General features: G+C 32.7%; 1 protein-coding gene across 4 annotated transcripts in view; it reads right to left on the bottom strand.

The window, feature by feature from the left end:
- LOC118200204 (uncharacterized) overlaps nucleotides 1-16,837 on the bottom strand; it is a 196,060-nt gene that overhangs the window by 12,065 nt on the left and 167,158 nt on the right. For all 4 annotated transcript variants that reach the window (XM_085817221.1, XM_085817220.1, XM_085817223.1 and 1 more), the window contains 2 exons: nucleotides 3,120-3,178; nucleotides 2,654-2,760 (listed from right to left, as the gene is read on the bottom strand). In XM_085817221.1, coding sequence (XP_085673347.1) covers nucleotides 2,654-2,760; nucleotides 3,120-3,178 — 166 coding nt within the window. The remainder of the gene's footprint in view (nucleotides 1-2,653; nucleotides 2,761-3,119; nucleotides 3,179-16,837) is intronic.

The following is a 16,837-nucleotide window of genomic DNA, read 5'->3' as shown; positions in this document are numbered from 1 at the left end:
AATTAAGTCTTCGCATAAACAAACAAGCTACTCCAGATAAGGATGCCAAGGGGCTGACTGCTGTCAGACTGCTGCTGATCTAAAGAAAAAAAGATATAAAGTGAACTGGGCCGAGGCCTGAGCCCACGATCAGAAAGTCCAAAATTTTTGCTGCTATGCTCTATCTGTTTCGCTATTGGTCCGTTATGGATCACATGCTTTACTTCTCATTAGTCCTCTAATTCGGCGAATTGGATGAGTAACATTGCTGCTTGAAAGCCAGTTTGTAATTTTTCAGCTGAATTGTTCGCAGTTTTAATTTTTCCGATGAATGAGATAATAGATGTAAGGAATGCATTAATTTTTTCATCTTTTAGCCGGGCTATTGCAACGTTTAAGTCTTTTGGAGGTGGGGTAATTTTTCCTTTGATAAAGATATTTTTCTGCACTGGATCAGTATTCATTTTAGAACGGGGAAATTTTCTTCTGTTAGTTCTGGGGCTGTGGGCTTTTCTTCTCAAATTTCTTCTTGTATTCACTGCATTCTCTATAACTGCTCACATAGTTTTGTCTGCAAAAAATATATTTGAGATTTTCCTCTGGTTTCATGGTGCACTGGTTGCTATGATGTTGGTTTCCACACTTTACACATCTCACAGGATTATTGTAACAAAATTGAGAGTGTCCAAATTGTTGGCAACGATAACATTGCACTGGTCTCTTTCTTGGATTAAATTTTTCTACTACAACGTTAAAACTAAAAATGTTATTTAGCTGGTGGATCTGGTTTCTTTCTGGGGTTTTCTTGAGCTCGAGTAAGAATATGGGGAGTCTTATTTTTTTCTCTTTTATGGTTCCTGGAAAATCGTTTAACTTTCTCAATTGAATAATTCCCGCATTCTAAGTCTTGCTGTATGGCTTCTTCCTTTACAGATGTGGAGAGGTTCTTCATTATAACTCATATCGGCTTTTCACAGTCGAATTGGTATGAGTGAAATGGGATATTCTTTTCTTGTTGGAGTTGGTTCATTTTACTGTAGTCGTTCAGATTTTTGGTATAGACAAAAATACATTTACTTCTTATCTGGCTTTCACGGGGCTCAGAACAATTTTTCTTAAACAGTTCATCTAGTAGCATCCAATCACTTTCTTAGTGGGAAAATACAATGGGTGGGGGTGGTACTTCTGCATTGGCTCCTCTTTCATAGTTCTCCTCGGAAATTTTTCTAAGTAGCTGGAAATGATTTTCCTGTGGCATTTCCATCGGTTCAATATTTTCCATGATTTTTGCAGTTTTCTTTGGTGTGGTCAATTCTCCTTCCGTACTGGGATTATTGGCAACTTGGTCTATTCGTTGTTTGCTTTTGAGATGTTGCGTATATTCCTTTTGTGAATTCTTTCCCAATTCTATCTTTCTCCTCTGGAGTCTTAGCAGTCTCCACTCTTTTTGTGAAATCCAAGTGTCTCTTCACAAAATCAGCTCCATGCATTTCAATAAGTTTACGTATTTCCGCTTCTCGAGCTTCTTCGGCATCTTTCACCTTCCTGTGGGGAGTCAGTTGACTTTCGTTCTCAGACATTGCTTTAGATGTCTTGGCTTTACCTTTTTTCTGGAGTCGGGGGGTCTTTCAAAAATTCATCTCGTCTTGAGGTGGTCGGTTGAAATTGTTGATTGCTCGGAGTCTGTATAATCGTTGTAGTCATCGTCGATGTTGTGTGTCCCAAAAAAGGACATAATTACCTGTGAAACCAAGGGAATCACACTCACTGTCAACAAAAGTTCTCAGCAAACAAAAAGTAAACTCACTGCCTATGGGACTGGGTTGCGTATATATCGAAATGAAAAATCTGAAGAGTTAGAAATGTCTGACAATGCTGTATTAAACTGAAATAATTAAATAAATCTGCATTCTTAATAATGAGGCTGAAGAACAGAAAATGATTGGCGGAAAAAATCTAATAATTGAAATACATGCAAGCCATTTTAGAAAGAGAAAACACAATGCTGGACATTTATTGTTGCCCCAATGAATTTGGTGAGAAATTTGCTGGGGAAACAAAAGAAATTTTTTTGGTTTCAGTTCCTTATACAAATACAGCAATACTAATACAGAATATAAAAAAAAAAAAAACATTAAGCAAGGAAGTATCATCTATTCTGATTGTTGTCTTGTGAAAAAATCTTAACTGAAAGAAGCTGGATCTATGTCCAATACAATTTACACCTTGTCTATCCTGAAACTGAAGTACATATACAAAACACAGAAAGAATGTGGTGATCTGCAAAACAGCATAACAAGAAGCACAGGGAGACAGCCCATCACTACCTTGAATTGCACTTTCATAAAAAATCATCAGACCGCAGCAAAGTGGTTGCACTAATATGCAAGTACGTAAAAGGATTGGCGAGTTTTATTTTTCAATTTTTCTGGGGAAGGGGATACAAGCCCTGGTTTCCTTATCAAAATGTAGCACTAAAATTAACTAACTTGACAATATAAAAATTATTCTTTCAACATATTATTCATATAAAAATTTTATATTGTCATAACCATGCACATTGAACTCAAAATAAACAAAAATATATATATCCAAAATTTTTATAAAATTTACTGGAAAGGCACTGAGGAAATACATGGTCAAAATAGTATAAATGAAAAATAGAACAACTTACAAATTGAAATCATTCTCATCCCAACAAGTCTTCTGTAATTCAAGCTCTTTTGCTAAATCTTCATTCTTTTGCCTCATATCCACAATTATAGAATTCAAAAAGTCAATCTGAAAATATATAATATAATAACAAAAGGATATTATAAGAATGTTTCTGATTGGTTTAGCAAAGAAAGTATTAAAAACCTACATTTTAATAGTTCTATGTTTAAAATAAGAAAATAAACAGTGAAAGGTGTTACATTTAAAAATATATATCACAGATAAAAATTAAAACTTATAGAGTTTAAATATAAAAAGATATGAATTACTTTTAATGATACAAATCAAATATACTTAATCTATAAAAGATATAACAATCTTTTAAAATAAGCTTCTTTTCATAACTTATATAAGCTTGTTAGATTTTATATTAACAATTAATTAACAACAATTTATTATTATACAGACAATACAATGTTAATTACCTGACTATATAAGGATTCTTTTTCTTGATCTTCAGTTATATCTTTTGAATTATCTGTAACTAAAAATGAACATATTATGATTAATTTGTAAAAGCTTTCAAAAACAAACATTCTGAAATTATTACTGTCATTCTGCAAATATCTATTCTAAACTGAAAAATAGTATCTGATTTTTTCAAAACCTCAAAAATGAAGATGCATTTCTATATGTGTGTGAGGAAGTGAAATTTGAAATTGTGCATAAATTTTTATGATTTAAAATATTTAACCAATTATTAAATAACAATATAATTTCAGATATTATGTTTCAAAAGATAAAACTGAATACTAATGAATATTTTAAAATTCATTTGAATAACTCAATAATTAATAAATAAAATTTAAATGTTGGATAATATTTAAGCTATTGCTATACATGATACAGTAGAAAGTCCAACATCCGGACTCGTCAGGACCCGGCAATTCCAAATTTGGGATTTTTCCAGATATTAGATCATCAATTTAAACTTAGTAAGATGGCATGTAGAAATTGTAAAATTAAAAATATGAAATCATGATTTATGTAATAATGAATTAATTATGATCTAAAGGGTATCAAAATTCCCCCCCCCCAAAAAAAGTATTCTCATTTTAAGTAACTTCTCTGTCACTTTCTTCACTATTGGTAGCGGTATTTTTTGGATCTAGAACCATACTACAGATTTCGCCATTCATTAATTGATTAATGATTGAGAAGCATTGTCATCACAATGAAAAACTTCTTTTATATCATCTTCAATTATTACCACTTCTCCACATTTCTTTACAAAATTCATTAATTGGAAAATTTCACCTTTGTTTTGTGATATCCGAAAACCTTTAAAATTAGCGGCCATCATCAACAAATTTAGCTATCCTTCACTATACATATTTGGCTACGCATCATAAGCTTGGCGACTAATGACAAGTTGTTCCCTTAAATTTTATCTTGCTTTTATCGCGCACTGAGACAATTAAGCCTGAATTGTATTAATTTAGTTATTTATTATACTAATGTCTATTTCTTGCACATGCTTAAGGCTTATCTGAGTTCTGAATAAATAAAGTCCCACATATACTTAAGCCTTATTGAGAGCCGGCGCTAGATTCAGTCTCTGTGGCTCCTGAATTTTGCAACTCGATACGAGCCCTGGCGCCGGTTCTGGGTTTATGTGAATAACAAATCAGTTATTCTTAATTCAGATAGTCCTAAATATAATCTTTGGATCTATGAATATCATCAACAAAATCTATTTTTAGCATAGGGAAAGAAATTTTAGGTAAATTTTTCCTCATCAACATTTTTTAGTGCATTTAACTTAAATCTGTAATCATCGCCAAGCATAATGTCAACATAAAAGGTTACCATACTCCTTTATTATTCAATTACTAAGATAAAAAAAAAAAAAAAAAAAAAAAAAAGTTTAGGTATCGCTACATGAGTCATTTCTCAAGTTGTCATGTTTTGATAAACATGCGGTGATGAAAGAAAAGTACAGTCAAAAGTCGTTAATTCGGACACCCATAATCCGGATCTCAAAGCTACAAACTTTCTGCGCATGCGTCAAAGCGACGCGTATAGGCGAAACGTATAGGCGTTTACGCTTGCGCGTAACACCTTTACGGCTGCGAATATGTGTGCGCGCATGCGCATAATACGTTTACCATGCGTATTTAATGTATAACGGACGGTATAAGCTAAGCTAATATTATCTATCATTTAATGTTGCAGATTGCGTTGTTCCTTAATCTTCGAATTGGATCCGGCTTATTATTTTTTGCAGACTGTTAGAGCAATTTTATAAAAGTAAGCTTGAACTTTCGATTATATCAAATAGAATTTCCGATACATATGTGCTAATATGTAAAGGATCTAAAGCGAAAGTATGTTTCGAAATCCGAAATCTGTTTATCAATTTCACGCTGCTCGGCGGGGGGGGGGGGGACATTGCGGCGCGCAATGAATTGAAGTTATCTGTCAGCAGATTTTTTCTATACATATAATAAAAAATAAACAGAAGATAAATATAGTATAAATATACAGAAAGAGAATATAGGTTTTAGAATTATGGCTTACATGCAAAGACTAAATGCCCTTTAATCAAGACTAAATACTACAATATACAGTCAAAAGTCATTAATTTGGACACCCATAATCCGGAATGATCTATATCCAGCCTTCAAAGCTAAAAACTTTCTGTGCATGCGCCGCATTGACACATGCGCATAGGCGTTTACGCGTGCGCGTAAGACCTTTTTGTTGGCTTTAGTTTTCCACATGCAAATTTTGATCGGAGGTAAGCTAATGTGGTTGCTGCTGATTGGCCGAGTATATATATATATGTACGCCGGTATCAGCGAATGCATCTTGTTTCTTGTTCTCTTGTGTGATTATCAGTTAGCATTATGCTAGTTTGCTTTCAATCAAATGATCTTAAAATGTAAAGGCTACAGTGTTAGCTCTTCTATTTTATTTACGGAATAAAGCAAGAATTTTATTTAGTTTAGTCTTAGCTTTATTTAAGGGAAGCAAAACATGCTTTGCCTTTATCACCACTTCCAACAGGGTTATGGGCCCAGCGCCAACAGCTAATCAGTCATCCAGTTCAACTCAGCATTGAAGGAAAGTAGGTGAAGAGGGCCGTTATCCACGAAAAGAAGCTGACCTGTCTTAGAAGTTTGTTCAAGTCGTTGTGCTCACACTTAATTGAAGATGTCATTACTACCTGAAGGTTTTGAGTTGTTAAACCATGACAACTGGGATCGATGGAAAGTCGACATGAAAATGCTGTTACTGGATATAAATTGTTGGAGCTTCATAGAGGACAAAGAAGAAGAATTAGATAAAAGTGCAACAAGGTGTGAAAAGCAGGAGTTCACACTGAGGGAGAACAGAGCCTTCACTACATTATATTACGGAATTAAAGCTGAGTTCAGGCCGCTGATACAAGAATGTTCAAGTGGTAAAGAAGCGTGGGAAGTTCTACAGAAGCAATTCGAACCCAAAACAAGAGCAAGGATAATTCAGTTACTGGATGAATTTTTTTAGTATTAGATATATGCCAAATGAAGAAATAGGATTATTCATCGCAAGAATAAGAATGACTGCAAAGAAGTTGGCTGAAGCTGGTCACAACTTGGCAGATCTTTTTAAAGGATTCCAGGCAATAAGGAGATTACCCCAGGAATACTCCGGCATTGTACAATTGATCTATAGGTGGAAGGACGAAGATTTTATGCTGGAAAGAATTGCTGAAGAGCTGGTAAGGGAAGAAAGCCAACTTCGCCAGGTAATTGCCGATTTAGAAGACAGCAAGGTAAGCGTGTTTAATACTATTAGTGTAAACGCAGGGAAAGATAAAGTTGAAAATAAAACTAAATCTAAGAAAAAAATGGGGAATATGAGAATAGGACCTTGTTTCAGATGTCATAAATTTGGGCACTTAATTGCTCAATGTAAAGAAAATGTAAGTAAAAATCAGAAGTTTAAAATAGACGATAAAAATGGACAATTTAAAGATAAAGAATTAATGTTAGTAGAAAATTATGTAACAACTACAGATAAAGGAGGTAACGCAGATAAATTTAATTGGGTTGTAGATACTGCAGCTACAACTCATTTCTATAATAATAGAAATTTAATGACAAATTTCGAAGAAATAAACGATATACGTATGTCTTTAGCTGTATTAAATTGTGAAAGTAAAGTACTAGGAAAGGGTACTGTCAAATTTGCAGTAAAAGTAGGCAATCGAATAAATTGGATCGAGTTATATAATGTGTTATATAATCCAAATCTAAGAAGAAATTTATTATCGGGAGCAAGGTTAGAAAAGGCTGGTGCTCATTTTGTGATTTCAAAAGGGAAGATGTGGATATACTTTAATAATTGGGATAGATTATGCTACGCTAAACGATATGACGGACTTTATCACGTAAAACCATTTAGATATGCAACAGGTAAAAGGGAAGCTGGTTATGGTACAGAAATTGGAAAGTTAAATAAAGTAGACGATGCAATGCTGTGACATTGGAGATTTAGCCACGTAAATTTTGATTATATTAAGAAAATTAGTAAGAATCAAAGCGTGAAAGGGTTACCAGAAATTGAAAAACCAATAGAGAAGTGTAAATTGTGTATTATTGCTAAATCTAGTAGAATAACTTTTAAAACCATTCCGAAGAGATCGGATAAACCATTGCAGTTGGTTTATTTAGACGTTTGTGGCCCACTACCAGTTCCATCTAAGGGTGGGAGTAAATATTTTCTTGCTATTGTAGATGACTATAGTGAATTAGTAACAGTGTATTGTATGAAAAATAAAAACGAATCGTTCTACAACTTTAAGAATTATCATAGGCAAATGGAAAGACTGACGAATAGAAAATTAATAAGTATACGCACCGATAATGGTGGGGAATTCTGTAACAGGCAATTCGAAGGGTACTTAGCCGAAAATGGAATTAGTGTTGAACGCACGAACGCATACACCCCAGAAGAGAACGGTGTGTGTGAACGTTTTAACCGAACAGCATTAGACGCAGTTAAAGCTATGCTTAATGATGGTAAAATGGGAAAAAAATGGTGGGCAGAAGCTCTTGGCTGTTTCGTACATACGTGGAACAGAGTATGTCATAAAAGCAACCGAACCCCTTATGAAATGTTCCTAAATAGAAAACCCAGTGTTGTTTATTTTAAAGTATTTGGTTGTAAAGCCTATGTTGGCGTGCCAAAACAGATTAGGAATAAATTAGAAATGAGGTGCAAAGAAGGAATCATGCTAGGATATGCGAAGGAAACTAGGGGTTATAGGATATGGCTGCCAGAAGAACGCAAATTAATAGAAACCTGTAATGTGAAGTTCGATGAAAAACTGTATGCAGCAAATGGCATCCTGGAACAGAAATCAAAACCTAAATTTAAAAGACTAGAGGAATCTGAGCAATTAGCAGAATCAGATGAAGAACAGGAAATTTCTAGAGAAGAAATAAAGTTGTCAGATGACAAATCTACTCCGAAAGAAGTATCAGACTTAAACTGGCAAAGAAAAGCAGTTAAAAGGCCAGATGGAACACGTACAAATATATATTATTATGTAGAGGGAACAGACACCCGTTTTAGATCCTATAATGATATTGAAAAGTATTGCGAGGCAAGAAATATTAAATATAAAAAAAGATAAGTTCGATTTTAGTGGAAAAAACGAATACTCGGGGAAAGTTAATTTCGTAGAACAGGAGACTAGCTCTGTGTCTGAAGAGGCAAATTCCGTAGAAATAGTTATCCCACAAAATTTTAAAGAAGCACGAAAATCAGTAAATGCCCAAGAATGGGATAAGGCAATGAAGGAAGAAATCGACACAATAAAGAAAAGAAAGGTTTGGGAATTAGTCGAAAAGCCAGAAAATAAAACTATAATAGGAAACAAATGGGTCTATACGCTAAAAAGAAATGAAAAGAATCAAGTGGTTAGATACAAAGCACGCTTAGTAGCACAGGGATTCAGGCAGAAAAGAGGTGAAGATTTTGATGACGTTTACAGTCCTGTAGTAAATTTTTCAATCATAAGAATATTTTTCACTATACTGGTATGTTTATATGGATGGACTAATTGTCAGTTAGATGTAAAGAACACATATTTATATGCAAACCTAAATGAGAAAATATATATGACCCAACCAGAGGGATTTATCGAAGAGGAAAATAAAGTGTGTTTATTACACAAGGCAATTTACGGTCTACATCAAAGCGGCCGTGGATGGTTTTGTGAATTTGAAAGTACTTTAGAAAATCTACATTTTAAGAAAATACAATGGTGTAATTGTGTTTATAAGGGTTCAAATGTAATTCTCTTGTTATATGTAGATGATATTGTGATTTTTAGTAAAGATCAATATAGTATAGATAAAGTAATTTCACAGCTAAGTAAGTTTTTTGATCTTAAAGTATTAGGCAAAACTAAAACGTTACTTGGAATTGAATTCTTAGAGAATGAAAATGGGTTTTTTTATACATCAGCAAAAATATATCGAAGAAATTTTTGAAAAATTTAAACATTTCCAGATACCAATAACTTCACTTCCCATAGCTAACAAAATTAGATTGTCCATCTACAAGTGCAGAAATTGCGGAAATGCATACATTACCCCTTAGAAATCTGTTAGGATGTTTAGTTTTTATAGCTAACAGGACAAGGCCTGATATTACATATGCAGTGAATATCTTATCACAATTTCAGGAGAATCCTGGAGTTAGGCATTGGGAAGCATTGTTGAAATTGCTTGGTTATCTCAATAGTACTAAATTATATAAGTTAAACTTATCGAAGATTAAACATCTAAATTTATATTGTTATTCAGATGCTGATTATGCAAGTAATAGAGATGACCGCGTGTCCACAGGACGATTTATATTATATTTAGATGAAGTACCGGTAATCTGGAAAACTGTTAAACAAAAATGTGTAAGTTTATCAACCATGGAAGCAGAGTATATCGCCTTATCTGAAGCAGCGAAGGAATTAATGTGGACGAAAAATGTCTTACAAGATGAAATTTTAAAGTTTAATTTAAGAGAGTGTAAACTATTTTGTGATAACAAGTCTGCCATTGATTTTTCTAGATCACAATAGAAAATCGCCGAACTAAGCACATAGACGTAAAATATCACTTTGTTAGAAGACTAGTAAATGATGGAGTGTTTGACCTTGAATTTATCACCAGTAAATTAAATACTGTCGACTTATTTACAAAAGCAGCGACTGCTGTTAATTTAAGAAAGTTTTGTTTAGATGTTTTCAGTGTTTAAAGACAATAAGTGTTTTCGTATAATAGAATTGAACTAAGAACTTCTGTGAAAGTTTTGTTTTTGTCTTTGCATGGGGAAAAGAGGGCCGTTTGTTGGCTTTAGTTTTCCACATGCAAATTTTGATTGGAGGTAAGCTAATGTGGTTGCCGCTGATTGGCCGATGACGTTAAGATCGGCGGGTTGGCCGAGTATATATATATGTACGCCGGTATCGGCGAATGCATCTTGTTTTTTGTTCTCTTGTGTGATTATCAGTTAGCATTATGCTAGTTTGCTTTCAAACAAATGATTTTAAAATGTAAAGGCTACAGTGTTAGCTCTTCTATTTTATTTACGGAATAAAGCAAGAATTTTATTTAGTTTAGTCTTAGCTTTATTTAAGGGAAGCAAAACATGCTTTGCCTTTATCACCATTTCGAACACTTTTACCACTGTGCATATGCGTGTGCGCAAGCACAGAATACATTTTTGCATGCGCGTTTTATGTATAACGGATGGTATAATCTAAAATTATCTAATTATCTATTTCAGTTAATGTTGATGATTGCGTTGTTCCTTAATCTTCAAATTGGAACCGGCTTATTATTTTTTGCAGACCATTACAGCAATTTTATAAAAATAAGCTTGAACTTTCGATTATGTCAAATAGAATTTCCGATATATATTTACTAATGTGTAATGGATTTACAAAGCGAAAGTATGTTTTGAAGTCCATTAAACAAAAAAATGAATTGCTGCAAAAAATGGATAAAGGCATATCTTTTGTTTCTCTAACCATTCCGAAATCTGTTTATCAATTTCATGCTGCTCTGCGCGTGGGGGGGGGGGGGACGCTGCAGCGCACAATGAATTGGAAGTTGATCTGTCAGCACTATCCTTATCTTCAGGGCAGATGTTTTTATTTTATTTGGCTTATGATTCCTTACTAAATGTAGCATTTCATCTCGATGTACTCTGTCTTTGATATGATTTAAATCAAATTCCTCGTCATTATAATTTGCTTCTGATAATGAAGAAAGTGACACAGAGGTTAATGAAAACGAAAAATTTCGAATGACAAATTAGTCGGTATTCTCGGCACAGAAATTATAGGACTTGAACAGCGGAACTTTGTAACTGAACAAGAAATTATGTCTGCTTATAGAATTAAAGAGAAAGTATTATCACATAAAACAAAGCAACTTAAACAACTTACATTGAAAGAAAGGCAAATTTTCTGTAACCGGCCCTTGGCTATTTTTTGGCCGATGTAAACAAATCCGAAATTTCGCCAAGTGCCGGTAATGGAAACATCCCCCTTTAGATCATAATTGTTCTTTATTTCATAAATTACGGTTTCATATTTTTAATTTTATAATTTCTGCATGCCATCTTACCAGATTTAAACTGATGATCTATAATCCGGAATCGCCAAAGTCCCGACGAGTCAGGATTAACGACTTTTGACTGTTTAACAAATAATGATTCGCCAGGTTGGCGTCAAATCAACAATGTATCCATGTGGAATGTTTCGGTTTGAGATGTGTGCCAAAGCAGATATGCAGCAACGGAGCCAAATTATGATTGTACAAATATATGCTAAAATGATTATTTCTTCAATAACAAGGTATTTTATTTAATGTTGAAGTGAAATTAAGAATCGGGACTCTCCAGATGTTTCATTGTGCGCAGATGGGGAAATCAAATGTGCACGTGTAAAGCCTACGAGAAAAACAATATTCGTGGTTTTGAGGTCCGGATTTTCGATCATTCCAAATAATGAACGTCCAGATTTCGGACTTTGTATTGTAATTATAATTAAATAAAAAATAGATAAAAATTCATCCTTCTTGAACTAACATGCTTAAGTAAGAGTGATATTCTAAATACAGTACAAAGTCCGCTATCCGGACGTCCGATATCCGGCATGATCTAAAATCTGGACCTCAAAACCACCACCAACTTTTTTTTTTTTTTTTGCAAGCTTTACGCATGTGAATTTGATTTTTCCTCCCATAATAAAACATGTGGAGAGCCCTGCTACTTAATTTCATTTAGGGCAGTAATTAAAATACCTTGTTATTGAAGAAACAATAATTTTAGCATAAATTTTTCAGATCAATAATTTGGCTCCTTAGCTGTGTAACTGCTTGGCATAAATCTCAAACCGAAACATTTTACATAGACACATTGTTGATTTTACACCTACTAGTATTTTATATCGCTGAAGCCAAACTAGCAAATCATTATTTATTATATTTTGCTTTCATCACTGCTTGTTTATCAACACATGACAACTTGAGTAATGACTCATGCAGTGATGCCTAAACATTTTTTTTTAATATTAGTAATTGAATAACAAAGAGTATGGCAACCTTTTATGCTGACATCATGCTTGGTGATGATTACAGATTAAGTTAAACATGCTAAGAAATGTTGAAGAGGAAAAAATTTTACAAAAATTTCTTTCCATATACAGTCGAAAGTCGTTAATTCGGACACCCATAATCCGGAATGATCTATAATCCGGACCTCAAAGCTAAAACTTTCTGCGCATGCGCCGCGTTGACACATGCACATAGGTGTTTACGCGTGCGCGTAAGACCTTTACGACTGCGCATATGCATGTGCGCAAGTGCAGAATACGTTTTCGCGTGCACGTTTTATGTATTACGGACGGTATAAGCTAAAATTATCTAATTATCTATTTCAGTTAATGTTGATGATTGTGTTGTTCCTTAATCTTCGAATTGGATCCGGCTTATTATTTTTTGCAGACTGTAAGAGCAATTTTATAAAAGTAAACTTGAACTTTCGATTATGTCAAATTGAATTTCCGATGCTGGAGCTCCCAAAGGATCTACAATACGAAAGTATGTTTCGATGTCCATCAAACAAAAAGTGGAATTGCTGCAAAAAAATGGATAAAGACATGAAGAAGGTGACAGAGAGGTTAGTGAAAATGAGGTTAGTGAAGTATTTCATTTTTAAAAATTACGCTCAAACCTGCTGCTTCAATATTTTTGACAGAAATTAATTGTCCATTTAATTTTGGAACATAAAGAACATCTTTTACCATTATTTCAACACCATTCTTAGTTTTGCAGCAAATGTCACCAATTCCTTCCACTTCTAAAACCGCCGATTTAGATGTGCATTTAACAGTTCCACCCTTAGGCTTAATTGAGGTAAACCATTCATTCCTTGTGAGAAGTTGCACTGGAACCAATAATAAATTGATCATGCACAAGGATTTCCAGTCATAAAAGTCATTGCAGGTGATGCATACTTATTACTATTTGAATTTGCCTGCTTTTTAGAATTATCAAAACATTCACTTTTGAAATGACCAGTTTTCCCACAGCTATGACAGACGCAGTTCTTTTTTCTACAAAATTTAGCAGAATGTCCTTTTCTTTTACAATAAGTACAAAAATGTTCTTTACGAGCACTAATAAAAACACAGTTGTGCATATTTGGTTTAGAATACTTATTTCCACTTTTGTAATTGATCATAAGATATTCACAATCAATAAGTCTGCTTGTAACAAAATCCAAACTCAAATTATCACTTGGTTGATTTTCTAGTCATGCCTTAACATTTTCATTTCTTTGGCAATGACATTAAAAACTTTTACACGCCGTCCCATAAATGATGCATTGAATTTAAAATTTTATAAAAAACACAATTTTATTAATATTGCTTTGTACAAATTATTATATGGAGAGTAAATATGGATTGATGTTTTAGTAGAAATATAATTCTTTTAAAAGAAAAATTATCTTGATAAAAAAATTCATTATTTCACCTTTTCCCCTTTTTTTCTAAGAGCAAAATTCAGGAATTCATATGAAATTAAAAATTCAACAAATGTTTTTAAAACTCAATGAGGATATTTAAAAAGGATCATTTTATGCATAGACAGTAAGTTATCATAGAAAGATGATTATTATTTTTTACTATGAGGTAAGAAATGCGGATGTTCCAGAAAGGGAACATTGGTGTGTAAAGGTATATTTTTTAACATGATGAAATTACTTTGATTGCCATGAATAGAGGCACGGAGAAAGATTTTCCAAATGTGAAAAGTTCCAATAAGTGTGGAAAAAACGGATGCTTATGACTGTTACTCTGTTTTCGACTTCCATATATCCCCCTCCTTTCCTTTCACGCATTCCCATAAGGGTTTGAAGTGAGTTACTCTTAGCTGCTAGAGAAAAGCACTTGGAGTTTCTTGATAGGCTAGATGCTAGGGGTTGTTTATGATCAGTGAAAAAGGCATATATTTCGGAGTGTGGATTTCATTATTTTGCCATTGTTTGCATTTTTTTCAGTTCATGAAGATACGCTACGCTGATAAAATGGCTCATTCAAAACCATTTCAGACTATTGAAGAAGCATTGGAATATTTTTATTCATTATCAGATGATGAAGGGTGTAGGCTTCCTATGTTTCTGCTTAATCTATGTTACTTCCGAATAACGTTGACAAATTCACTTGCTAATGAAAAAGTGCAGACAAAAATGAAGCTTCGAATTAGAATGTTGATAATCATGTTTTACAAAAATCATGTAAAAAAAAACTAATTGTTTCTTGCCAATGTTCCATTTATGGAACATGTTATAAAACATTAAGAAAATTTAAAAAAAAAAAAAAAATTTTTTTTTTTTTTTTCTTAATTCTTATATTTGAGTTTTAAATTTATTTTTCATAATAAAACGTTTATCTTACTTTTGCATCATAGTTTGGTGTGTAAAAAGTTAAAATGTAAATAATAACATCAAAGTTACTTACTTCAGATCCAGAGACGCGTAGATTACTAACCAAGTTCATTATGTTGTCTCATTGACAGATCTTTGGATTTTCTTATGGTAGCTAAATGTTTACGCGTCAAAATTTGATTCACTACTCTTTAGCACTGCTACAGCTTGCAGTTTCTTCCATATTTTACATGCCGTGTCTTCACGTTGAAGAGAAGCAATAATATTTTCACTTAAAAGTGCAAGAATTAAGGCGTAAGCCTTTTTTGATTTCAAAACATCTGCAGTTCTGTCCGCACTTGCTTCTGTTTCCAAAAATGTATCAAATTCCTTTGCAGTAAATACTGCTTGAACTGTTTGACACCAAACAGCAAAGTTATTAATGCCATGAAATGGCACAACACCAAAAGCCTCCTTCTCACTTCCGGTTGAAAAGTCATTATTCACGAAAAATCGAAACAAAATCATGCGAATGATAAATTATGACACTGGCATAGAAGGTTCAATTAGAAAAAATATCAGCACATTTTAATTTTGATGAACCACGCTCTGCTGTTGAACATTGAAAATGCCATGGTTCAAAAAACAAATATTTATTACAGAGGCAATATGCAGAGATACACGCACAGAAATACACGCAGAGAGTGAAAACGTTTACAGAAGTTATATATATAACTTTACAACAGATCATGGTTTAACAAAACGTAAACAAGACACAATAAACAACCAATTAAAAATAATGCAGAATGGGATTAAGTTTCAGAATAATTCGGACCTGACCGAAGGCTATGCTTCTTTTTAACCAATAAGAATGCGATTACAAATATCTCAACAGTAATAAATGAAGACAATATAACAGTCGGATGTTTCAAATTCTAACGCATATTTATTATATAGCATGTAAAACTTCAATATCAGAAACCAATGATTTCAAAATGACTTTATGCCATATACTTAAACAAAACCATGCACTATAAGCACTGTAATCTTTATGTCCTACTAAGATATAATTTTTGGCTGAATGCATATGAAATACAGTAGCTTTAGATATTAAGTAAATATCCATCACAGATATACCATATTTGCTAAAAATTGAAGCTCAAAATTATTAATTATGAATTTTGATTCAATCTTGGAGCAATTATTAAATGCATTCCCATAACATGTAGAGAAGACACAGTTCTAATAAAAATTCTTACATTTAATTTTCTGTAAATTTCAAGTTTATTGTAAATTTTCATACATGCATGATAAAAATTAGCATTGATTTAGATTACTGAGAATAAGAAATTCTAATAAATCAATTACTGAAAGACTAAATCATCTAGAATCATTAAAAATTCTAAAAGATGAGTTTGCTTAAATAAATTTATAATAATCTAATCGCATGTTTCCTGTAAATAAAATGAAATATAATTGGCTGTAGTACTTTGAATGTTAGCAGATTATAAAATTTAAATAATTATTGTATGACACCTTTTTTTCTTCACACATTTCAGTCATTTCTAATTTATAATAAAATAGCAACAATTTTTTACATATTCTAATTTAAATCCCACATTAGGTACCAGCTCAACTTCAAGCAAGAATGTCTTTTTTGTGCGATGTCTTAGGAAGAGCTACATTTATTCTGCTACTCATTAAATTATAAAGAGGAGGGGATAATGACTGAATTTTATCAGGCATGTAATTTAAGGGGAAAAACAGTTATTAAAAAACCTTAAACCCATCAGTCTACTTCAGATGAGTCTTTTTTTTTTTTTTTTTTGAATAGGAATATAACATTTTTGAAGAAATTTCTAACCTAATTATCTGACCAGTGATTAAAAATTAACGCATTCCTTAATTAAAAAATATTGTAACTGAGATTTATTACAGTAAAGAAACAAGTATGCAATCAGCATAAAAATTTTTAAGACTGAATTCAATAAAGTAAATAAATTTTGATGTGTTCTGATGCTATTCTGAATTTTTTAAACCCGATGAACAAAACCTTGTTCCTCTTCTAAAGATAACTTTTTTTAACCTTCCTCATTCGCACTGCAGCCCAGTAAATAAAAGCTAATTTAATTAGAAAAACTGAAATTGAAGTACAGTCATTTTGATACAAGGATAATAATCAACCAGATAAAAGCATTATAAAGATATTCAC

This window comes from Stegodyphus dumicola, chromosome 5 (genome assembly GCF_044657685.1).
Source record: "Stegodyphus dumicola isolate Sdum_Otavi_A_Nest chromosome 5, ASM4465768v1".
Lineage (NCBI taxonomy): Eukaryota > Metazoa > Arthropoda > Arachnida > Araneae > Eresidae > Stegodyphus > Stegodyphus dumicola.
This window is presented reverse-complemented; position numbering and strand designations above follow the sequence as displayed.